Raw genomic sequence first — 26,847 nt, forward strand, 5'->3', positions numbered from 1 at the left:
TGGCTTGATAAATGGCAGCTAATATTCTTCAAGGGTGATGTCTGCATGTCATTTCCTGCAAATGCGGTTCGAGCTGGAACAGCTGCGGCCGTTGTAGGAATACATTCTCTAAGTCAGCTTAAGGAAGAGAATGGATGTCCTTTGAAAAGACATCAATCCCCCCAAACACCCACCACGGCAGTAAGTCCCATCCCCTGATCCATTCTCACGCGGTGCCCTTACGTCGCGTCCAGATATTCTGTGGCTTTACCGCTCCTTATTCCTCCCAACTAATAGCAGCAACAACTCCGTTAGTAGCTCGCGCTGCTGCCCGGCTGGACTGACAAAGCCGACATGAAAGGATAGTGGGAGACATAATCATTTCACCAGTTCAGCCAGCTCCGGCGTCCTTTGAAGTTGTTGCACCCTGGATCATTACAGCAAGGGAACACCCTGTTGTCTCGCTCTATACAGTATATCTGTGTTTGTTCACACAGCGACTGTCTCCACAGTGGGCTCGGCGACGAGAGACAGTGTCAGCGTTGTCATGCTATCATTAGCATGTTTTTATTTCAACTGCTGCTGACCCTTTTTTGTTTGTTTATTTGTTTTGGGGTTTTTTTTTGTGTTTTTATATATATATAGGTGTACATATTCTTCCAAACCCATCCTAATCCCTGATCCCTGATTAGTGCTACCTACAAAACAGCAACCCGCCCAGGGGAGCCGCCTGAGTCATCATTATCCCGGTTTACATCAATTTCCGTGGCCTTCGCTAACCGCTGCCTTTACATTGACGGCTAAAAGGCTCGTTCCCTGCTCACATGCTGTGCATGATTTGAATCCGTGCTCCCGTGAGCGTCCGTGTCACCTATCCGCCCCCAGCCTACCAACAACTCCTCGCCGCGCCATTACATGTCATATTGTCGGAGGAAGATGGAATGGGCCCCGAAATGCATCTGTGTATGAAAGGCCCGTTCTTTTCGTCAGTCATTTTGGGCTTCTGGAGCTACCTGGCTGACTTGTAATCTCGTGCTCCACAGCGTATAGTTAAAAGGTCACATGGAGAGGGGTGGGTTTGACAGTTGACAATGAGTGGAAAGAGACCGTCGAGCTGAAGCTGGGACGGGCTCCGAGGCATGTGTGAAAGTGGATAGTGTCTAGGCACATTTATCCACTTCCTTTTCGCTCTGCGCATTTCTGTCATTTCTACCATCTCCGCGGTAGTTACTTGACGTCCACTTGACACATTTCCGTCGGAGTGTGCACGGCACTGGAAATTAAATTTCCTAAAATGGGCCTTTTTGCTTACAGTGTACCCGCACAACCTCACGTGTCCATAGATGTGGTGTACTGATACGTTAAACTGGGTCATAAGAGGCGACTGGCATCTGTATGTATTTAATACACATGACGGCTAACGTCAACAGTGTAACAGCAACATTATTTCATTCTAGATATTGAAAATAGAGTGAGAATATAAGGTGTGTAGTTCAGGGACATCCATTTAAATGAAAATGACTTGAGAATTTGACCTAGTCTGTTTTGCGCCTGCTAATGCCATGTCATTGTTTGGTTTGATCCGCCACAGTGAGGTGACAAATGGAATGATGCAACGCATGAAAGAAAATGAGGATGAAATGGGATTATGTCTTGTGGTATTAAGAGCAGGTCCCTGAAATTGGATTGACCTGCAGTGTGTCCTGGGCGATATGTGTTTGACTTGTGCCGAAGCTTCGGTCGTTACAGTACCTACGAACGGCCACGTCATGGTCGCGCGTACGCACGCGGGCAAGTATGATAAATTGACTTTTTCAGCTATACAGTGAAACAAAAATACATCAATGATCCTCAAACCTTCTTCTCACCCCATTGACTGGCTTTTTTTTCCTCTTTACCACAGCTCTGCTCTCACAGATATCACACCGCTCTCTTATTTTCTCACCCTCTCTAACCTATTCTCAGCCTCTCCCTCCCTCGCTTCTCTTCTCTCCTGCTGCCCTTCCTTCAGTCCCTCCCTCGCAAACTACTTGCTATTCAGTTCAGGGAGGCTGCAGGCGGCATTGCTCTAGCTCCCCATACTGCTGCTGCAGGACTAGTCTTTTTTATTCCCTGCTCTCTCTCTTTCTGTCTGATAACCAGACATTTCCCCCCTCACTCTTCTTATTCTCCTGAAAGTATGCACCTAAAACCTCGGCGCGCAGCCCAGTACACTGAATATTTAACCCTCAGCGTTCTGTTCATGCTTTTGTTATTTTTTTAAGGGCACATGAACTATGATCAACAAAACTGTGATCACCGAGGCAAAGTTTCGGCGCGTTCTTTTACAGGAAGGTACACTAGGCTAACTTCTTTAGACGGTACAAGAGCGAAATATATCCACATGTTGTGTACATGCCGTGACTATTTTATGAACTTCCTAAAACAATCTATGTTTTATTTTATTTATTTTTTTCTGCTAGCTCAGTCACCGCCATGGCTTCATTTCCCAGGCTTCTCTTAAAACCAGAAATGGAAGGTGGTGGTGTAAGGCTTCATAGCACTATTATACTGAATCTGATGGGAAATGGATAATTGTAAAAGTGTCCTCGATGTGAAGAAGATCATATTATCTAGAACTAACTCCCATACATAATTTCAGGTTTTGGTCACCACAGCTTGATCCCTGACAAACCTTTGTCAGTTTTTAGGATTTTTGTTCTCTATCATGTAGCGTGGAGTGGATCCACTCTCGACGGGACACCAGTAGAGACGGGACACATAGAGACGGGTTGCCATTAACATCCATCCATCCGACAACCATCGCATCTCCCAGGATGGTGATAGAAACACATAGCTCCTGGATATACAGTACCCCTCGTAGGCACATGCAGACTCTGCACAGAAAGGCCTCGGCCGACCAGCAGATCCGACTCTTGCTGTGAGGTGACGGTGCTAACCACTGCACCACCACGTCCCTGAAATGATCACGCCGCCATGCTGTTCTTGTCTAATATGTACCATCCCACTGTCCTTTGGTCGATTCCAGCATGGGACCTTGGGTCCTGCCATTAGGCAAAGGGGAAAAATAGCTACGAGAGTAATGCATGCAACCTTTATATAGAAACCTATATAGTAGAAGACTTGTCCAATCCAAGTAGCTTCTTCACTTCTATATAAATGACAGGTGAGAAGTTTGGAGGGTGGTGTCCGCCGGAAACTCGCATGATTAGGGCTGGCAACGACCAGATACTCAACCTGTAAATGAAAGCATTTGTTTCGATCCCTACCTCAATGAACGTGCACAGCGGTTCATTATTCCGTCCTACGTTCACTTCGTCGTGTCTCCGTTCACCCGGGGTGTTAATCCTTCATTCTGTGTTTACTCCATCCAGAGCAAACTGCTCATCTCATACTTACGATGTGCTTGATGAAAAGCCAGATGCTTCCCCCTGATCCAGCCTGCTTGACCACAGACGCTAATAGCCAGTGACAGGCCCACAGTCTAAACATGAGCCAGTGTAATGAGAGGAGTAAGCAAACGGCATCAGCCATTAAACATAAGAGGGCTAGCGCCAGAAGGCACTCGGGATCCTCCTCAGGCTGTGCCGTTCTAGGCTGTATTAACTCTAACTGACAAGAGACCGCCAGACTCGAGCAGCGCTGTTATAGATACCATGGTCGACCATGTGAAAAGAGAAAAGACACGAAGCTCTTATATATAAGAAGCACATGGGAGGTTGGGAGGTTGCTTGGCTGCCACGAGGCTCCTCACAGGAGCTCTGCATGCGCATTCATTCTGCCACAGCGGACTTTTATTAGATTCAAGAGGTGTTTAAGTGTGTGCAGCTCTTAAATTGTTATTTGGTGCTATACGTGGTCAAACAAAAGATCAGTGACCCCTTAATTGATATTAGATTGTTCATTAAGAGCCAGAGACAGAGTGTGTGATGCATGAAACCGAGGATTTCTGGTAACTGTAGAGTTGCAAGTGTGCGTTTGTAACTGCATGGGCCACCTAAGCATTCTGCAGACCTTCCTCAAAACTGTAACTGATGTGTACAATTAGTGAAACATAAAGGGGGATGCATAGCATGTTGAGCAGCAGGGATTCAAGGACTGAGCGAACCTGCCTTGGGTCGTTATTGCTTTCATTAAATCTCGTTAATAAGAAAAGAAAGTGTGGGGTTCAGATCTACAGTATCCGCATGCCTTTGAAGACAGAAAGCAGCCCCTCTGTTAATCAGTGCCTACAACAAGATATTCATCTTTTCAAGTATTCTGTTTTATTGCACAGTAAACAGCAGCACACACAAAAAAAAAAAGAAATAGACAATCCCAAAAATACCCAATCCATGTGAAGCCTTGGAAGGCTCGGTGTAAAAATAATGTGTCCGGTCGGTGTCAGCCAAAATCATGTGTAGCTCCTGTGCAAGGCTGCTCACCAATCTGCGCTGCCTGTCACACAAATAACACAAACCGCCGCCTCAGTTTTGTGATCAATGCAATGTCGAGTAGAAAAAAAGAAAAAAAAAAGGAGACCAACCTTGAAGTTATTATGTATAAACGGAATAAACTTTTACTCATCATTACTATACATGTTTATATGTAGGGCACCAGCCCATCACACACACAAATAACATGGAAATGTCTGATATTCTCCTGATAAGTGTATTGTAACGTGGACTACGGCCATGTTTGTAATGTGCTGTAACAGACACATGTAGACACGACGTATTGACCACATTGACGAATAAAACTGCAGCACCGTAGGGACCGCTCCAGTTTTCTATAACTGCGTAGGTCAGCTGTCGAATGGACTGGGTTGCGAATGCTTGTCTTTTCTATGCGTTTTCCCTGAAAGAGAAAAGACTAGAATAGGATCCATCCTTTACGTGACCCTGCGCATAATAAATGGCTGTGCATAATGGATGCAGGGGAAAAAAAACGTCTTTTTTATATTAGCGCGATTGACTCAGAAGACGTTCAGCTAAATGACCTTTTCAAATCTCCGCTCATACGGTAAAGGATGTTTCTCTATAACGCGCTGCGTCGCTCTGTCATCCCATTAAATATGAGGCAAAAAAACTCTAATCGGGAACCACTCTTGTGAAAGCACATTTTCCAGCCAGAGGCGCCGTGCCGTGTTTTCTTTCTCCGTATCCTGTAATCAAACCATCTGATAGCACCATTGCACCTCTTTAAAGTTGCACTTAATTAGAACAAGTCAAATTGGCCCGTTGGTGGCATCACAGCAAAGGGAGCGCGACTTATCTTGATGAGGATCTGGCTACACATTCTCTGCTGGTAACCCGACCAACACGTTACCTCCTCCACAACCCTCCGCTCACACACACACACGCACACACACGCACAAACACTTTCTCAACCTGTCGTTATCAGCTTGCCTTTCCCTTTAAGCCTGCTGCAGACAGTGTAACCACATTGGACAGTAATTGTACCTCTCGCTCCCGCCTAATTGAATTGACAAGGAGCCGGAATTGATATCATTTAACGCATTGATCTTGGGAGACAATGAGACACAATGCCTCATGGCCCACCCTCCCCCTGACTCATGTTTTCACCCCTGTGATTCATCGGCCCATTCCTTTGATTTGCCATGTTATTGCCTATGAATTACCAGATTCATCTCTCACTTCGTTCGCTGGCGCACCGTCATTTTTATTGCATTAGTTTTGAAGGAGGTGCAGAGACACGGTGATTAAAAACAAAAAGAAAAAAAAAGGGAATTTAGCTCAGTTAATAATGAATGCAGGCAGCCGTTATAAAAGCTTTAGACATCGATTCACATAATCCTCACAGTTACCATACGATGGACATAAACAACAGTGTTTATTGAGAATTTAAGGAGCTACAAGGTACGGTGTTACTCTGCCTTCTTTGCAAGCAACAAATGCTTACAGTGCACTTTTGTGTTTCACATTGTGGACGCAATGTTAAAATTTGAGCTCTTAAAACCAGCGTATGTCATTTTTTTTTTTTTTCACATTGTAATTTTGTCCAAATTCAATAAGAGCCAGTCAGCATATTGAAATTCAAGTGTTACGAGAGAACACTTGACTTCTACGCCTCTTCCTGGCTGTGTTTAAAAGCTCTATAAAAACCGTCCCGCGACGTAAATGTTCCACCAATCACAGTCCATTTTACAGAGTGTTGCCGTTTTGGGTGCTACCATTGGTTAGTCGGAGGCTCATTGCTATGCTATGCTGAAGCCACGTTTGTTTGCTCACAAATTCAGTTTGTTGGCGACAGAAAGGTGAAGTGCTTTACCTGGGACTCGGCCACGTTGTACAGCTGAATAATTGCTCCAGCGACGTTCACGTTCACGTGGTGGGGGGGGGGGACTGCGGCGTATGAACTAGAGGGGGGAGGAGGGCACTGCAGATTTTACATACACTGCCTTTCATTTACACGTGCTTTCAGCACGTACACAAAGCACTACACGACTTAGCCCGCGATCGTAGCGCTCGGTCAGAAATGCTGTGGGACAGTTTGCTCTGCAGCGCGCCGCTGAATTTCATGCTGACTTTCGGAGGGCCCGAGAGAGACAGAGAGAGAACGTTCACGCACCAGCCGCCGTCTCCTGAGTGGGCAGGAATAACTCCGCTTCCTCTGCCTCCTTGCCCCTCGCACTGCTGCTTTTTTTTCTTTCTTTTTTTTTTCAGACACCCTCTTCTATCTTCCTCTCCCCAACAGAGAATGAATGAGTGCACACCGGGGGGCGGAAAATAATGGATGGGAACAGTTGGGAACATTGTCTGCGAAGCGCTATGGGGGAATTGTGTTTACCAGAAAAACCAAACATGCACATTCCATTATGTGGCAGTCAAAAACCACGCAATCAGCGGTGCTGCATGGGAGACAATTGAATCAACGGCCGGCCGTGTTGTCAAGCTTTTAATGGGTGTGAATTGGAAAGCACAAGTGCAGGGCACACCTGGACGGGAGTGGAGGAAAATCAAATTCAGATAAACACCGGCGACACACAAACGCACACACACACACACACACGCTTGCGTGCACGTATCAAAGGCCGCTGTTCTGACCGAGCTGAGCTGAATGTGAGCCTGACACGTTGACTAACCTATGATTCATCATTGTGGGCTGCTTTGCATATAAAGTTTGCAATCGGGGATTCATGCGTAGCGTTTTTAATTGAGCGTTTTTATGTTTTGCAAAAAAGGCCCAGCGTGAGCAATGCGTTTTCCTGCCCATACTGGAGGAGTAATGACATATCAAAGCAGAATTACAGCATAAGGGAGGCATATTTTTAGTGCTGGTAATCTTCTTGAATTACTGTAAATGTTCAAACTTTCTGCACTGATCTCAGATTCAGCGTTACACTTAGAAAAGAGCCGGCCGTGAGGACGCGCACGCACCAGCGACTACTTCTGGACGTCGATAGCGGCTCAAAATAACAGGTGCAGGATTTTGTCCCCTGAGCCTGACATCAGTGTGCTGTTTAATCTCCTTAAATCAGATTAAAGAGTTCAGAGGTTTGAGAAATATAACATCTGGGATTTCAGATTCTAGAAAAAAGTGGAAAAAAAAAAAAAAGTAGGTTTTTCTGTCCATCATATGAATGTAGAGCAAAGTTGTTTGTGTCATCTCCAGCCCAGACCATTTCTACTTTCAATTAAGGTCGCCGGTTATACATTATCATATGAATATGTTTGAAGTGTCCTCAGAAAGGTTCCAGTTAAACCCCTTGTTATTTTCAGCGGCGAACATCTATAATCCTGTGCATCCCTCTGTGGAGCCTTAATGACACATTAGGCTCTTTAGGCAACACGGTGACTAATGTGACCGCGTCCGTCCTCTGCTTTGGCGTAGACGAGCTTGCCTGTGCACAGATATCAAAGTGCGAGTGCTCGTACGGGTGTGAGGCGCAAAATGGAAGAGCGGCCGAACGCTATCCTCATTTCCTCTCCTTCGCGTCAGTAAACAACAGGCGAAAAAGCCGTTCCCCCCGCGTTTCAGAACGCGCCTTGTACAGTGGCCGGCGTGAGGTCAGGTGGGCTTTTCTTTAGCTCGTGCTGGAGCTGAATCCCAAATATGCGGCTTGAATTGTGAGTGCCAGCGAAACGGAATAATTGTGTGACTGCCGTTGGAAGAGGAAGAGGTTGACACAGAAGCACAGGATGAGCAAACGTGCCACAGTGAGCCTCAGACCGAGTTGGCGAGCCAGCGGCACAAAGGGAATCGCGTCTGTCTTTGCGCGTTCGGGCTCCTTTTCGCTGAGCGGTGATTTCACGCGCCGTAGTGACCTTGCACGCATGTAAACTTCCTGTAGCGCGTGCGTACCCACGCGCCGAGGCGGGTTTGCTGTGTGACGAATGGAGAATGTGGAAAAATACAGAAAGATTATAGTTGTTTGTCCTCACGTTGACACTCCCCTTGAATGTCAAGTTGGCTTTCCTCTGAAGACAGGTGAAGAGGACGTGGGCTCGAAGGCGTGGCTGATAATTCACAAACTGTGGTGCCTGCTCACGGAAAGATGAACCACAAGCAGCTGTTAGCGCTCACATGCCTCCCCGAGCCAAATAAGACCACAAAGAAAGGACTCGGTGTAATCACGTTGTGTCCGTGAGTGCACAGTAGCAACCCCCTCTCTCCTCTCTCCGTGATGGGAGCCATATTCAGTATTAATGTGGAAAGGGTCATTTTACAGGCTGCTAGTGACCAAGACATTAAAAGTGACAATCAGTGTTAACCTCGTGGTGACTATAGCACGAGGTGTGTGTTTGATGAGGGCTCATTTAGTGCTCTGTGACAGATACAAGGCATTCTGTTCCACTCAATTATCAAAAGGGCAGGACAATAGTGCAGCAGCACAGAGATAAGCGACCGCATTTGGAGTCTCATTAAACGGGGAAACAAAAATAATAAAATTTAAAAAAAAAGGCCCTTTTACTTGCGCCCTTGTTGTTGTGGAGCGGTCAGTACACATGAAGAAAAGCTCATCTCGAGAAGGCATGGATGAATGGGAATCCGTGTGTCGCCAGGTATGTGCTTTCCTGCAAAGGCTGGTAAGAGATTTGGCTCTTTGCCTTCATGCTATGCTGGGCAGAACTGTTAGACGGTTGCCCGGCAACGATACACATAATCTTCTATGCTGGTATTGCATCGACAGAAGATGACTGTGTCTTACAATCTGTTGATCATCCTGCTAACCTCTTTTCTCTCTCTCTCTCTCTCTCTCTCTTTCTCTCTACTCGGCGTAAATGCTGCAGTGAAAAGAATCCGCAGCTACGTGCACATTTGGAATTAGCACATGTGGTCGCTTGTGTTTCTCTGGTAACTTGTTTGCATACAGTGTGAATCACACCATCCCGAGAAACAACAGAGCGCCCGTCAAAGGAGAGGCGAGCCGCGCTTTTTCATTTCTCAGCTGTCACAATGAAAGGACACGGCAATTAATATGAATGATTATTTATAGGCTTTCGGTTTCAAGTGTGGCGGCATTTGACGGCGCGCGGCAGCCACTTGGGGGACCCTGGTGGTGATTTAGTAACAAAGGAGGACTTGCAAGGAAGCCTATACTCCTTAGATGTGTCCCAGTTCACGCATGTGCTCTAATTTTTTTGGTGTTGGTCCATTATTTTATCCCTTTAGCTTTAGATTTCCTTTGAAAAGGAGAAAGAAGCCATGGAAAAGCCGTTTGAAGCAGCAGGTTGGCAAAATCACAACGCGTTACCCAGATTTTTCTTGAAATTTGCGACCTTCATGAGCCATTTGAAAAAATATTTTACACCTTTAATTAAGTCGTGGCGTTGATCTATACTGTCAAAACGGAAATCCTTTCATAAATACTACATTTAGACAAGCTTAAGCCTAAGTTACACTTTCTCTGCTTTTCCCTTGAACGATGGAAGTGTCCTAGGGTGTGTTCTGGAGCAAAAATGGTTCGCTCTGAGGCACCAAGACCATCTTTCTAACCTTCAGGCCAAGCTGCCATCCTAAGTCAGATAGTAAAAGCTGAAATCCAATATCTGGGGTAGTATAAATCACCCCCCTCTTCTCCATGGTTTCTGAGCAAAAACAGTAAGGCTTGTAAGTGGTAAATGGAGCGCGCAGGTGGCATAGTCGAAAAGGAGAACCACTTCCTTGCCCAGGGTTTTTCACTGAGTCATATATTTTTGTATATATATATTTATATATAAATATATATATATAAATGTGATCCTGCCGTAGTATCTTCCTTAGCGACTCCTACTGGTCGCCTGCTTGTTAAGTGGAGAGCAGGGAAACCAGGAACAGCGAGAAGCTCCCCACTGTCAGGAGAAAAAGAAGCAGCCGGTGACTCGGCATGTATCAGGTGAAGCACGTGGTAGTCTACACCCTCCTAAAGGCACTGGCGGGAGTTGGCATTGACAGGAAATGCAGCACCCAGGGGAACTGGCGACAACTAAATTGATACTTGCCAGATAGGCTAGTTGCTAGGCGATCTAAAAACAGTGGCGTTCATGTTTTCACCGACTTCATTCACATTACAGGAGGCTCCTAACGTCAGCACACGCTCAAGTCCAAAAATTGCCTACTGTTAATGAATGATATTACATGACGCAATGTTCCACCCAGCAGATGAGGTTCTTATGGCTTTACCGGCGTTAACGCGGTATTTCTGCTTCTTTTCCACAGACTGGGAGGAAAGAGAAAGGCGACCCCCTGAACTCAGCCATTGACAAAATGACCAAAAAGACCAGGGACCTGCGCAGACAGGTGAGTCCAACTCATTTTCTCTCCGTGATGTGCTTTTTGAAATGTAGCCACAGCTTTTCCACTAAAAAGGTGTGACTAATGGCTGGTGGTGACACACACATGAGGAAAACAACATGGGCCCAAAACCATTTAGACCATATTTTTAAGGAGAGAAACTGAACATAGATAGAAGGATAGATTATTTTAAGACTTTGATATTTTTTTTTTTGACAAATTTAGTCTCAAACAAGATTATTGTAAATATCTTTGGCTCTGTTCTATGTGGCCAATTCAATCAATCCGTGAGTTTAACTTGAGTTTTACAGCACTTCCACCAGGTTGTGCACCAAATGCTGCGCCCAAGGTCTGAATATAAATAAAAAGAGTTAAATAATAATTATATAAAATGAAAAACAATAACAAACCGAGGAATAAATTAAAATTTATGTGTTATATGTGGACCAAATTAAGGCTATGGCGCACATATTCATATCCCAGGGTGGAGCTTCACAGATATTTTCATTTTTTAATAGTTTGTATTCCACAGTGAAGGTCTACAGCACAGAAGAACTGATGCTACAGCTGTTTATTAGTAAAATCCTCGTTGGTTTTCCTTGTTGGTGATCTCCAAACCTATTCTTTAGAGACCTAACATTCATTTGAATTTGTTCTCGGGAGCCCTCCACACGGACACGCATCACAGTTAGATGTTTCACACAATTAATGGTCGTTGTACTTGGCTGAGCCGTGACAAGCAGTAGATATTTGTGTTAGGGAACACAGGGCTTCATTTATTTGAGTATGCTCTGAGTGATCCTAGACAGTTCACCAGTAACGAGAATCATAAAACCTGCAGGAGATTTAGCTGGAACTCAGTCTGAAATAATAAACATCCAGACCTCAGACTCCCATGTTTGTTCCTCCAGTGTGAGAAATTGCCAAACTAGCTACGCCAGTGTTACTTTCTCCTCTTTGTTCTGCGATTATTCTTCGATTTTATTTGTATGCGGCAAGACGTAGAGAACTCTCTTCCTAAAGTCAACAATCTGATGTATTTGAAGCATTCATTGATATTGATCCCAATTCTGCTTTTAATTCTCAAATCCTCATGGCTCATGGGTATGCAGTTAAAAAAAAAAAAAAAAAGGCTTCAGTAGTGAACAAGGATGTGTATGATTTTTACTGTGATACATTTGAATATTGATAATAATAATAACAATCTCCAGTGGATCTTGCAGTGATTGACAAAGCAGCTAACACCTTGCGTGAAACAGAGGGTGCTTAATGAGCGTGTATAAACGTTCCGTTGCTGTAATACAAGCATGCTCCTGGGGTTCTGTTTTAGTTCTCATTAATTAAAACTCTCGTAGACTTGTATCACACATCCTCCAGGACAGACTGAAGTGTACTGGAGCAGCCATCTTGCCCCAGAAAAGGCAGACCCATTTATAAACCAACAGGATATCGCTTGTGGTGCCTGAATAGAGTTTCACTCCCAAGGAAGTTTTTCCTTTCATGCAGTGTAGGACGTTTTTTTTTTTTTTTTTTTACAGACACTCTCCTTTAACAGCAGCAGCTACCTGTTCAGAGCAAATATGGCTGTGTCATCTCTGACCTCTGTAGACCGGGGGATCATTCCAGATGGGACTATAACTCTCCCTCCCGTTGGGCATTTGGTGGGGCTGCTTGACAGGCTGGCAGGCGGTATTCACTCTGACAGGATGTTCTATTGACTCAGGGGTTGGTTTGACAGAATGGGCGGTGTGTTTGAGCTCTGAGCTAGGATGGGAGGGCAAACTCACGGCACACATGCAGGCATTACACAGCGATGCGCCGCTATACTGTAATTATGTCGGCAAAACACGTGTTGAGTTAAACAAGTCGGTGGCGCCGTGTAGAGACCGGAGACCTTCCTGAGGGGAGGAGCACAGCCGCGCGCTTCAGCATTCGAGTCTCAGAAGGCTCAGTCGTGAAAAGGCGCGATCAAATATTAGAGCAGACAAGCGCAGATGACAGACAGCGTTCTGTGTAATGGGAGCAGGTAAGACCGAACAAGCCTCGTAACAACACCGCCAGAGACGTGCAGCATTGTTTTCTCTTTCATGCCGTTGTATTTACATACAAGACGACGCTAAGCTGTCTGTTATCCGGGGCAAATTCAGCAGATGTCAAGCGTGTCGTTACCGCCCCCATTTTGTTTTTCTTGGAAAATGTAAATGCTTGCAACACTACCCCATCCGAGAGAGGCATTGCAGTGCACCATGACCATTCAGCACTTTGGTAAATGTTTGAATTTTGACCCTAAAAGGAAAACTCTCAGATGCGCAGGGAAATATTGAACCGACCTTCGCTGTTCAAAAATTACAGTCTGGGAACCTGTTATTCTTGACTTTTGTCGGCAGTGATTTCAAAGTTGCACTTTATTCACAATTGATATTGATCATCTTTACCCCCTCACGAGACATCTTCAATCACCACTGAAGTGTATTGTCAAAGCAATCTCCCTTCCATCCCTGATTTTTGATTATTGCTCAGATTTACACAAAAACAAGTACACCGCACTTCTTCCCCCCCCTCAAACTCAGACAACATTCAATCCGTAGGCTCTTTAGAGGCTCAAAGTGCCCTTCAGCAGGAAAACGCACTGGTATTGACCTATGTTCTCAGCAGGCTGTCGGACTTTAAAAGCCCAATGTGTGTATGCAGCTCTATTCTATAACGGTCACATGAGAGAGATGATTTGTAAGCAAACTTTATTAACAAACTGTTAATATTAACCAACTGCTTGTGAGATCAAAGTGCAGTGAGGGTCGGATAAAAGTATTAGATGGGAACAATAGACGTTGGTGTTGAAGAGGCTGATGGAGGAGAGAGGTTATACAACGGGCATCCTGAGACTCCTCATAGTGACAGAATTGCAATTAATAAAAAACAAATAAATAAACAGGGACTTAGAACTGAGAGGCTCAAAGAGTGCAGTCACACTGATCATTTGAGTAGCAAGTAGTAATGTCGGCACTGATCCTGATTTGAATATTAAAAAAATAAATAAGTAAAAATATAAGACAACAGATGGTAAACACATGGTACTGGTAGCGTAGTGTATGCAATAACATTAATATCTAATATAATCTAAAGGATTCAAGTATGTAAACAATCAATGATCCCCACAAAAATCTAAATGCAGTTGTAATAAAATAATAACAACACATTCTGGCGGGACCATTATTCCATGTCTTACCCCGCTCTCGCTCTTCTTTTTTTTCCTCTTGAATAATATAATCAACAGAATAACTGTTGTGCACTTGAAATAACTGAAGATGCTGTGTATGGCACTTTTCTAGAGAGTTTGTGAGGGAGCCCTTGCTGTCTGTTACCCAGTGGCTTTAGGGCACAGCTGGTTATATTCTACATGACTATTAAAATAACCAAAACTGGGTCACATATTAAAAAAAAAAAAAAAAAAAAAACTCTGGAGGATCCATGACATTATTTTCAAAAAGCATCTTCACTTTGTATTTACACAGTTCTGCAGACATGACATTAAAAGGCGTCTTGATCCGCGATCCAATCACAAGTGGACATCTCTGTGAGATACTCGGATGCATTGGGTCCCAAACTTGTTGTGTAGGCTTCATGGGTTTGCATTCTTTTCGGAAAAATATGGGAGTCCCTTTTTTATTCTTGTTTATCAAATTGACAGCTGGAAAAAATTTAATGTACAGAAGTCTTGTCTATAGACCCCTTCATGGCCTATGTGATTGTGATATCACAACGTTAGCTGGAGGCAAAACAGAGGGAAGCCAAAACTGAAAAAGCAAAAACAGTAAGTTCAAGTTTTATCGCATACCAGCCCCTGTCGGTCGTAGACGACTTTGGCTGAACACTATTAAAAGAAAAGACTGGAGTGAGACAATCATCGACAACACTCGTGTTTGCACAAATTGATACTTGATATCATCTACGATTAAAATGTAATCATCAGTTTCAGCCTGGATAACATTATGGGTTAGACTGAATTGTGACTGAAATTACGTTAAGTCAATCATTATTTGGGGGATTCTTGTCACTTGTTAATGTTAAATCTAACCGCTAGCTAACTCAACATTATGTTGAAGGGGTGTCCAAGCAGAACCCTACCCCAGTGTTTGAGATGTTTTGCCTCCAGCTAAGCCCCGCCCCTCAAAATGCGTCACATTGTTTACAAGCTGTGTAGGAGTCTGTTACCTGCGTTGTTCATGGTTCTTGATCAACAGCAAAATAAATCCATTGTTTTTGCAGAAATTGAGATCTGATCACACAGTGGTCACTCATGTGACATATGTGGAGATGTATTCCTATGCCATGATATACTTGGAGATGCTGGGTGTGAACAGGACCTAAGCCTTGACCTGCATGAGACATATGAAATCTAGTGACAGTAGAACTGAGCATTCATGAACACATCCCATTAAACTGCATGGATGAAAAGAATAGGCTCCAACTGGCTGATTTTCAAGCCTAGATCATATCAAGGATAATATTTAAATCTTTGTGACGACAACAACATTTATTTGGCTTTCGTTTGTGTCACTAAAGCAGCTGAAAATAAATGGGAGTGTCATGAAAGTGTTAATAATTCTGATTTATCACCGCAATTCTGTTATACTGTTGTTAACCTACACGTGATAATTAAACAGTTTTTTAATAGCAGCTCTCCTTGGGTAACAAAATAATTGCTTCTGTGGTTAAATAATGCATGATGCCACTTATAGCACGAACGTCAACCAAAAATTTGACAAAGCTCTGTGGTTGAAAGATGCGTCTCTGCACAGTATTGTTTGGAATTACATCCAATTATGCACCACATGCCTTACATCTTTACAGTTTATGAATAATTGTCTTGTGCTTCATGTTGGGAAGGAAGGTGGATGGGGCCATTTGCATTTTTATTAACTGTGACCAAGGCCTTTCCGTAACCCTACACTTAACTGTCGTGATATATCCCCAACATTTACCAAGCACAGATATTGCAGGGAAAGAAATGTTATTGTATAGTAAAAAGATCATGTTTGAAGCTTTTCTATGGTTTTCCAGAATTCTGAATATCTGGCCATGGAACAGGATTGTGCTTTGTTATGCTTAAAATCCACTGGAACGGGATACTATGCAAAATACATATCTATCCCTGAACTGCACGGATTGGCTGTTGACAGCTAATCTCTGGGTGAAGAGTTTCTCTCTCAGTACCACAGATTACTGAGTAGCTTCATCTTGATTTGTGCATCCATTTGTGGAAGCCTGATCACAGAGCAGAGCCTATGTTCATTCGTAGAACTGGGGTTATAAAGCTTAGTCACTGTTTTAGGTAACGAGTCCACTTGAAATGAAGAAAACACTCTCACTGTTTTTTTGATTAAAAATATATATACAGTGTATAAATAATTCATGCTATTGCATTCCCTAATGGCACTGAATTTGAAAAAAGGAACACAGTCCTATTAGCACATTGATTTGTAATATAAATGTCAAGAAAAGCAAGTAAACGATTCTAGAATTGTGTTCAGTGTTACGTCTGGAAATTGGCCATTAACCATTTTGTCTAACCAGTCTGTCTTTTTCATAAAAAATATTCAGTATTGTTTTAAATACAATTAAATTTGATGAACAAACTTTTTTTAAATGAGTCATTTATGACCTATTTTGAAAAAAAAAAAAAAATATATATATATAATTGTCATTTAATTAAGACTCGTCAGACCAGGTGGTGCTTTCTCTAATGCTTTTGCTCCTGCCCTCAAATACGTGTTCACCAAGTCAGCCTACCTTACTGCAATGCATAAATGCATGGAGAGTAAGTTAATGCATTTGAATTAGGACCCAGTTTACTGAATGCATGAGTAGACAAGCTTGTTCAGCTCCGAATCTGTGCAAAATGTACACTTAGATATTAAGCCCGTCTCCTTTTTTGAGTGTTTTCAAACAGAGGGAGAAGGTTGATTGAGAACGAGAACTAGGACCATATCAGATCTTATGTTATGTTATGTTTTTATGTTATGCTCTCTGTGCATATTGTGACATTTGTATAATTTTGTTGTAAAATGTATTCTATTCACCAGTCTAGACATTGTAATTCACATTGCGCATGTAAAAAAGAAAAATATATTTTTTGCTATGAAGGGAGTGAGAGTTGGTATTAGAAGATAGGCAAGGTGAAGAGCAAAAAATTTAAATAAACCAAACAAAAATAGCTTGCTCAGACCTTTAAATTGCAGCATAATTCGTAGGATGGAGATTTCTTTCCTCCCTTTAATTAGTATTCACTCTGGAACCAACCCGAGAAAGCTGTTGGAAATGAGCCATGTGTTGTGCCCCCTATCATCTTGTCTGTAATGAATGCATCTGTCAAGTCATCTCTCTGGGCTGTATTTTGACTGATGGCTGATTCCAGGATTCCCGATAGCACGACTGCCTCACATATTCTGCCTCGTATATATTTTCTCTCTGGCTCCCCGTCCCTCTTTCTACTCTGGGATGCTGAAATCATTTCCATTTCTGCCATTAATTTGTTGATTAGTACAGATGTTTTAAATTGTAGAGGGTTATCACGCTAAGGAGAAACAGCTGCCACAAATCTTGTCAGCTGTAACTCTTTGTTTAGGCTAACTATTCCAAATTATTTTTTAATCTTTTTGATATTTTTATGCAAAATGTTTGGAGGCTAAATATTAAAGTTTCATTATCTATGTTATTGAAAATTTCCTCTTATCTCAGGCACCAAAAAATACACAACAATTTTAAACACAGTGTGTATTGATAAATGCACTAATGAACTCGAAACAGTATAGATTAAAGTTACGCTTTGGCATCGTTTTTCAGCTTTAACAGCTTGGAAGAACAAAAGCTGTATTTAATCACGCACAGTGATTTTCTTATTGTGCTCAGTTTTGCTCATTTTTCTCTTGTCGGTGTCCCTGTTGTGTGCTTGCAAACCCTTAAGTCTTTGATATCCCTTGTCTCTGGTTGGCCTGCAGCACTTGACAGTGTCACTGTACCACAATTACATTCAATCGCAAAACCAGAGCAGGTCATTCCTGATTTTCTGTGCTGCATAGCAAAGTTTTTCCAGATTAACGTTGTGAACTTTAACCTGAGGATCTCAACTGAACAGCTAACTAACAACTGAGCAACCAACAAAAAAAAATTACTATGTATATATATAAATGAGACTTTAAATTTAAATTTGTTGCATCTTATATGATTTTAAATATATTACTCTGTAAACTCAGCTTCTATACAGGAGCCAATGTAGCAACAAAAAAAGCATCTTCACTTTAACTTTTATGTTTTCTTTTAATTGTTTTTGTTTATTTAAAAAACTACATTAATGGTTGTAATGTCTGGCTATATATTAAGCCAGCACACATGTGTAGACAATTACTATTTAGGTACTGCAGACCTGCTAAATTGTTTACACGCCCTGGTAGAATTTGTGAAACATAAAAAATTGCTTGTACAGAAAACCTTAAAATTTCATCTCCAATGATCTGAAAATGCCAGGCTGCTCAAACCCCCGACAAAGAAATGGGAAATTATGGTTTTGCAGAAAACAAAATGTGGACCAGTAAGCCAACAAACACACTGGGAAAATAGTTGGGATCCAAAGAAAAAACCACAATCAGAAACACAGGCTTCTTTGCAAAGAGTGGTGTGGTACACCATCCCTACTGGGAATCCTGTATGTGGATCTCTGATGTTTGTTGGGACGTGTGAGCTACTGCGGCACAGGGAATTTTGTCAAAGATAATGGCAGAATGAATGCAGCATGTTATCAGAGAGATCGGACATATAGAGGGCATTGTTTAGCCCGGAAGCTGAGCAATAGACGAAAAACACGATAGTGGTCCAAAACATAGAGGTAAAGTGGCCCTTCAGTGGCTGCAGCAGAAGGAAAATTAAAGGTTCTCAATGGCACCATAGACTTCCTTGACCTCAAAGTCTCAAATATAAGATACCCAAGAATGAACAGGACCTGAATGTTTTTTTTTTTTTTTTTTTTTTAACAGCAACTAAGAATATAAAATGCCCATAAACAGCACATAGCACAGATACCCGGGGACAACACACAGTGTTAAGAACTGGAGGTATGCAAATGTTAGAAACCATCTCAGTATTTGTCCAACTCATAAAAACAAACACATCAAAAGTTATTACCCAGAGCACCATGTCCTTTCAACTCTGGGTCACATTCCAGTAAATTGTACTGTTTTTATGAACCACAACTTTGGTGCTACGGTTTTATCACAGTGCTTTCATTAGCATCAATTCCAGATCCATCAGACAGCAGTTGGTTAGCTTCTGTATCTACTCGGTGTTTAAATAGGCTGTAAATAGATTTACTGTACAAACTTCATATGATAGCACATCAGACTTTTGGTTCTGCATCATATTTCCTCATGACAAATGGATGCAATTTTCCCTTGTCTTTACATTCTTATATTGAGTTTCACTATTCCTGTAAATTATTAATATGTCTAATATTTGTTGGGGATTATCTCCTGATGTTCGCAACAGCCACACTGATGGTACAGTGTGCAACATGCTTTGCAATCTTGGATGGATTCAAATGGCCACATTTCAATATGGCAGAGTATATTCCTATAATTAAAAGGTAAATGCTGAGCTGAAAACAAGGCGGTTATAGATAGTAGAACAAGTAATAAATTGGTCACAATGATGGTTGCAATCAGTTACCTTTTTTTTTTCTAAATTAATGTATTAGAGCACTTCTGTTTGGTTGTGTGGTGAGGTAGAAGGACCTATGTGCAGACACAAGGTAAGGTGAGAGCAGGAAACAAAGGACTCTATTGAAAACTTACTAAATCTGGAACAAAAATCGCTGCAGGGTAAGCAGGGTATCCAAAAACAAAAGCAAGACAAAAACTCAGGAACACGGGGAAGCGCGAGGAACAGAACCAAAACATCAATTCGGGAACTTCACAGGCATGACTCAACACACGTAAATCACCATGGGTAACGTCACAGATGATTTGAAAAGGAACAAAGTGAAAGACAGGACAAAGGAAACTATTCCAAAAATAAATAAGCAGCAGAAAGATGAGTGGAAAAACTCCAGAAAAAGGGTCCAGATTCTGAAAATAATCAAGGAACTCAGAATTCAGATAGCCCAGAGGCAAACCGGGCTGGAGAGGCCGATCTGGAAGGAAACCTAGAGGCCCAAGAAACAGGCCTGGAAGGAGAATGGAGGCAGTAGAGGGCTGGAGAGGACAGCGTTGAAGAAGCATTGGATGACCCAAGAGCTGAAACGGTTAAAGAGTGATCAGGACCAGAGCTGTTCTTGGTAACAGTAATGGAAACAGAAATGTCTTCGAGAACCAGAACATGGCCAGAGTCGGCCTCGGGATCAGGCACTGAAGGTAGAGACGGTACCACCAGGAGCAGTCTCAGAGGCAGGGACTCTGATGTCTCTGGAGCCTGGAAGGCACCAACCCAGGACTGTCTCTGGGCCCATTCAGATCAAATCTGGTGGCCAACTTTTGGTACGTGTGTTCACACCTGCCATTAACATGCGCTCTCAGTTTTGAAAAAAAAAAACAAAAAAAAAACTGATGTCATCTGGGGCGCAGTAAAATATTGTAACAGCTGCTGACTCTAATGCCTCTCTACTCCTGCTCCAGAACTGAAAACAGCCCTGTTTTATGTGTGTGTGTCATGACCTTGTCACCTTTGTCACCCACTTTAGTTCATTATTTATTGATGTCCATCCTGGCGTCAATTTGACCTGCACAGAACTCAGAGTACAACTCCAACCCTCAAAATTTACATTCACACCGTAATCCATGGTAATAAAGATAAATATAACCGTACTCCTGATACACCAACATGGCCGCATCAATAATGAACCTCATGCTGATACGTTGCTTAATGACAGAATCACACTTGTGTACTCATATTAGATACTTTTGTTTATTCATAGGATTAATCTAATATTTAGTTAGATAAAAGCTGCAAGGATAGAATATAGTCAAATGCTCTCGTTACGGATGGACAGAAATAATTTACGGTGCTTTTTCCCTTTGTAGGTTATCATTTATATTAAGTTCAATAAAAGTGATAATTTTTCTGAGGCAACCGAGACTACCTCCAAATGTGGCCTTCCTGTTGTGGCCCTCATGGCTAGATGTGAATGGCTCCAGTTGGATTTGTTCATGGGCTTCATCAAAAGAAAATCTGCTGGGTCGATAGCTGGTCAAGTCATTAGAAGCAGCTTACAGAATAAAAACAGGAAACACAAGGAAAAACAAAAGTGTTAAAGCACCGTTTAGGCACCTTTTTATTGTTTCTAAAAACAGATTCCCCTGGCCAGTGTTTTATTCTGCAGCACACATTAAATGAAGGCCTTGGGCCTCGGGTTTGTCCTCACACTGCAGATGCTAAGTCAGTCCCTCTTTCTTTTATTTCTGCACTCTCCACTCACTCCTAATCTTCCCATGCTCCCTGATAGATATCATATATGAGAGCTATTACTTAATTTTTGATTTGCTCAGGCTGTTTTCCCTCAGCCATGACTCCAGCCGTTTATGCTGTGATTGCTCTTGACATTTTAATAAGAAACTTTCCCGTACTGACCCCGAAGTACCCACTGCTATGTGTTCGGAATCACAAGTGAACCATAACGGAAACTGAAGTCCAACTGTAAACATTCAGAAATCCAGCGCACCTTTCTCTCGAGTCAGTCTCTGAATGTGTGTGTGTAAACATGATAATTAATTCCTTTGCTTCAGAGTCATAGACTGATCGTGGTGGATGTTTGCAACAGTTTTCCTCAGGCATCTTTTTTTTTTTTTGTGAAGGAGCAGGTGTCTAATCCCACTAAATTCAAACGATTTCCCTGATAAAGAGCAAACGAATGCTAATCTCTTTGAAGATCTCATAGATCACCCACTTATCAGTGGAGGCAAACATTCGTCTGTCACGTTTGCTGGTATTTAGTATCAGGTGGAATTGGGGATGGTGAGAGTGAGGCCATGCTTAATTCTGCAACCATTTCGTCAAAATTACATTTCCACATCACATATTTCACGTTATTAAGAAACTCACCCAAACATGTGTTTCACCTCGAGATAGGTTAGCTCCAGTTGGCTAATGAGAGTCACACAGTGGAGTGTCAGGTGTCTGCACAGAACGTGAGCAGTAGATGGTTACACAAGGATGCGTTCAGGAAGGATCTCTGAGCTGTGGGCCAACCCCCCCAAAAAAAAGTAAATCTTTCGACTGCTAAATGTTTACAGTTCAATGGTCTGTTGTATATGATGTAGGTATATATATATTTGTAAAAGTGTAGACCATCAGTACGCAGACATCTAACTCCGGTATCATGTGTGGTTCGTCATATTCTATATTTTATCACACACCAAAAAGAAAAATGCCTCACATACCTAAACCTCACTGTTGAGTGGAAAGTGAAATACAAATGAAGAAGCTCAATACGGAGCATCGGATTGTGTTCAGCAGAAGGCATGTTACAACAACAACACAAAAAGGAGCCGCTCGATGACGCGGTCTCACTTGTTTCCAGGCAACACAGTAGTCTGAAAGGTGCATTGTAGACCTGACTCACAGGTGGTTTTTCTAATGCGTTCTGAAGGTGACCAGTGAACGTATCCTCGTGCATATACACTGCTGTCATTGTTGACCGTGCCCTACCTTGACTTTTCACCTTGACTGTTCACCGATAGTTGGAAGTGCTTACATTTTACGGCATTAGGATTCTGAATGAATAAGCAAAACAATATGTTTGTTAAAGTAAACAAACTATAACTGCAACTGTGGCCCAAAGAATGAAAAGAACCAGTCCACAAACGTTTAACCTCACAGCATCTTTTTTTTTTTTTTTTCCTCAGTGTATCTGTGATGGCAGCAGTTTGGGCTCGCTGCTATTTTCATTTGTAAAATTTCCCCTCAGCCGACGTGCCTCGGGCCAGCGTCCTCGCAAAAATAAAATGCGGCCACAAATGAAACTCTGGATATATCGCCTGCCCCTGTAACATTTCTCCCAAAGTCGCAAATATTAATATGTAAAACAAAACCGCGCTGCCTTCAGAGCTCGAACCTCTGTGGCGACGCTCGGCGAGGGAGACAAATAGCTCCCCCGCAAACTTGTAATGAGCAGAGCCTTTGCTATCTATTGGAATTCCAGATCTATTTCCTTTAAGTGCTAGCGAAATACAGAGGGAGGTGTCGGAGGAGAGACAGCGAGGGGGTGGGCACGGAGGGAGGTGAGATCTGAAAAATTGAAGATGGATTTCTGCGGGAGCGGTGTGTGGGCATTAGAATGCTGATGGTGCAGGAGAGAGTGTAACTTGGGAAATCTCTCATCTGTATCATTTCGCCACTCGAACCCGCCATCAGGATCGGTTTCCCTGCTCGGCATTCATGAGCACACTGAGTCCTTGTGCACCTTATATGCATCCTATGCATGTGGGCCTTTGACTAAGAGTTGTTCATTTGTGTGCCCGCGGAACTTTGTGTTGATTAGTGCTACTAGGTTAACTGGTGGTTCAATATCGGACGTAGGTGTGAGTGTAGATGGTTGTTGTCTCCCTGTGTGAGCCCTGAGATAGACTGGACTCCTGATGTCTGACTCCTGTCCAGAGTGTACCCCACCTCTCTCCCCCCCGACCCTCCAGAGGGTAAGCGGTTGCAGAAAACAAATGTTTTCAAAACTTTTCAAAATCAGTAAAAGTTTCAGGTTAATATTGAATTAGAATAAAACCAAACCTGACAAAGAGATAATGTACAAAGTCAAAAGCAGCTTACCATAAAAAAACATTTGTGTAAGCAATAGTGCTTCACTGAGCACTATTGGGATACAGAGAGACCAGATAGGATTATTCCACCCCGTTGACTTTAATGGACAAGTGGTGTACACCAGAGCTAAAATCGTAGATAGTACATAATAGATAGAACCACGTTTCTTTTTCTATTATGTCTGCTGGGAACGTATGTCACTCACCTCATCTTGTTCTCATCTTATTCATTTTTGATGCATATAAGTATCCCATTGTTTTGCAGTAGGATATAAAGTTTGGTGCTGTCCTAGGATACGCCTCCCACCGGCCTCACTGCTGCATTCTGCTACTTTTCTGCTCTTTTCTGATGCTCTGATATGAAAGTCTCCTTCAGCATGCGCTCAGTGGTGATTAGTGCGAACACATGACTCACTCTTACCCTATGATACATGATAGTGATGGACATTGCACACGCACAGGAAAACATATATTCAATGCGGTGGTTTCTTTATTTGCTGCAGTGAGAGCGTTGGTAACTAATCAGAGATAAGGTCTGCAAACAACTCAGATCTTTTTCCTCCTATCCCGGAATAATGGTGTTCTCTCCAACAACTTTCCCTAGACTTCAACAGCACTAACGTGGTGTGAAGACAGTTCTGGCAATGGGTTTTTTTTTTATCTGATCTGTTTCATCACACTTCCCACCAGGTGACAGAATAGGGAGGTTACACATACACGCTGAAGCCGACTTCTTCTCTGCTGCCTGACAAAAAGATGCAGCATTTACAATTTAAAACAAGCCAAACTACATCAGTCTTTGAGGAAACTATTATACCATGGTTTCTTTAGATCACAAAATCCACAAGTCTAATGTTTTGGATAATGGAGTGCAGGCAGAGTGTAAGCCAAGGGATATATACATTTTCGGACATGCCGTGTCCGCTAAACTGGTCAAACCTAGTGTATTTATGGAGGCAATAGTGATGGATTATCTGCCCAGAGGTGGTCATAATTCACTCAGTACGTTTACATGCAGAGCTTCATCGAGCTATGCTCAAAATTTGACTTTCTGACCACAGTCCTTGTCCCAGTTTACATGCATCGGAGAAAAGCGAATAACTGACGTGAACATGTCATCCTCCTCCACACTAGATGGCGATATGTGTCTAGTCACTGGGTTAATACCATTAAAGTTGACCTATTACGTCATATAATAAACAAGAGTTGTTCATGCGGCATTTCAAACAACAACCAGATGGATAATAGTTCAGCTTTTTTTAATCTTAAACGTAACGTGTGCGCTACTTCTGGTGCAGATCAGACGCACACTAAACCTCAAATGGTTCTTCTAACGGCTCCGTTTCTCTTCTTCTTCTTCTGGGACCGACTTTCTTGGATGTTTTTGTTCCGGGGTCACACGCCAGTGCAATGGTTATGGTATACATGCCGCAGAATATTATCTGGGGGTCTCGATCGGATAAGGAGCAGAGTAACGTGTTTACATGCACTTAAGTTCCAGTTAAATCATATTGAGGCAATATTCATTCATTTTTTTTTCATGTGCATGTAAACGTACTGACTGTTGTTCTCCTTCACACTTTAGGCTGACAATGTAGATTGGTAATTGATGATTTTAAAATAAATAAATAAATTTAAAAAATCCAATTTACTTGTCACTTAGAACTACTCTTCTTTACTTTCTTGTCCTGCTTTGATGTTTTTTTTTAAAAAAATTGCCTTTACAATAGCAGCACATAATAGCACATTAAGCAGTGCATTAAAACTGAATTAAAATAACAACATATGCAGTGTAATCTTGACGTTTTATGCCATCACAAATGAGCAATACCTTTTATACGGAAAACAATTAGAGGATGAATTAATGACAGAAGCTGGGGACCCTCTTGTTTCCCCTATAGTCAGCTGAAGCCTATATTGTTTTCTGTCTTAGCGCTGGGCGCTGTGAAATAACTCCTCCTGAATAGCTCGTCTGCGGTGTTTTCTATAATGTTACCTCTGGCATCAGATATCTCAGTGAGTAGGATCAGGATCAATTTACTGTCTTATAAAACAGCAAGTCTCCTGCCTAGTTTGATACAAAATGATTCCATAAACAATGATGTAAGTTGCCCCAGTAAAAGGCCTTATGGGGAAAATGACACCTCACAAGCAATTTACACTCCTGCCCGCTGAGAGTTTGTCTCGTTTTTTTTTTCTGTTTTTTTTTCACTCCTCCACTTGTATTGCCCCTCTCTGTCCTTTCACCCCATTATGTTGCTGCATCGTATTCATTGCGGTGCTAAGTGATATGTAATCATTGTCAAATGGAATACAGTGAAGTCATCTGCAGTGTTATTAATGATATGACCTCTTTTCTCCCCTCCTTTCTTCTAGCTGAGGAAGGCAGTGATGGACCACATCTCAGACTCTTTCCTCGAGACCAACGTCCCTCTGTTGGTGCTCATTGAAGCAGCTAAGAGTGGAAACGAGAAGGAGGTCAAAGAGTACGCCCAGGTGTTCCGTGAACATGCCAACAAGCTGGTGGAGGTCAGTCATGAATTATGCATCGGGGCACACACACACACACACACACACACACATCACTTTGCGTTCGCCGTACTGGAGATTTAATGAGGTGTGTGCAAGAAATGTGCGTATGTGGCAATCATGGTGGTGATGGTCTGTTTTAAATTATACAACAAATGTGCATGCACACATAGATAATAAATGTAGGCAAAATGTACATTTTATTATTAAATAATAGACTTAATAGAAACAGAAACTGCACCTGAACGCGTCTAATAGAAAATTAGAAATGAACCTAAAGCAGATGGATAATTCAACAAAAAAAAAAAAAAGACACACACACACTTCCTCTAGGCCTCTGTGAGAAACTTGTACACGCACTCTTGCTTTCACTGGTTGGGTGCTATGATTATTCCTGTTCTCCCAGACAGTGGTGAAATATTTTTTAGTGCGGTAAAACTACACCTCTAAACATTCTGTTCTTCGCGACTGAATGTGCAGATGTGCCTGTAATGACACTGAAAACCATAATCTGAAGCATCACCCCTCATTGGCTTTTATTTTTCTTTCAGAAATAACTGTGATTTAGCTCGGCTTCTAAGGCTCAGAAACTTTAAGTAAAACTATACCTTTGTTTCACAGATTTTAACCTTACAAAAATGTTATTGTTATTATTATTATTATTATTATTATTATTATTATTATTATTAAAATGCTGGGATACCTGTCATGAGTGCGAGAACAATATTTTTTCTGCATAAGATGCTCCAACACAAGTAAAATCCTATCCACCTTCCCACCGACCGACCGTCCGCTTAAGATTAACAAATGACTCAGCTGTTCTTTGTAC

General features: G+C 42.2%; 1 protein-coding gene across 1 annotated transcript in view; it reads left to right on the forward strand.

Moving 5' to 3' along the window:
* ctnna2 (catenin (cadherin-associated protein), alpha 2) overlaps positions 1-26,847 on the forward strand; it is a 310,831-nt gene that overhangs the window by 216,380 nt on the left and 67,604 nt on the right. Inside the window, exons 8-9 of the mRNA XM_047579695.1 lie at positions 10,621-10,701; positions 25,866-26,018. Coding sequence (XP_047435651.1) covers positions 10,621-10,701; positions 25,866-26,018 — 234 coding nt within the window. The remainder of the gene's footprint in view (positions 1-10,620; positions 10,702-25,865; positions 26,019-26,847) is intronic.

The sequence above is a fragment of the Mugil cephalus genome, chromosome 2 (assembly GCF_022458985.1).
Source record: "Mugil cephalus isolate CIBA_MC_2020 chromosome 2, CIBA_Mcephalus_1.1, whole genome shotgun sequence".
NCBI classification, from domain to species: domain Eukaryota; kingdom Metazoa; phylum Chordata; class Actinopteri; order Mugiliformes; family Mugilidae; genus Mugil; species Mugil cephalus.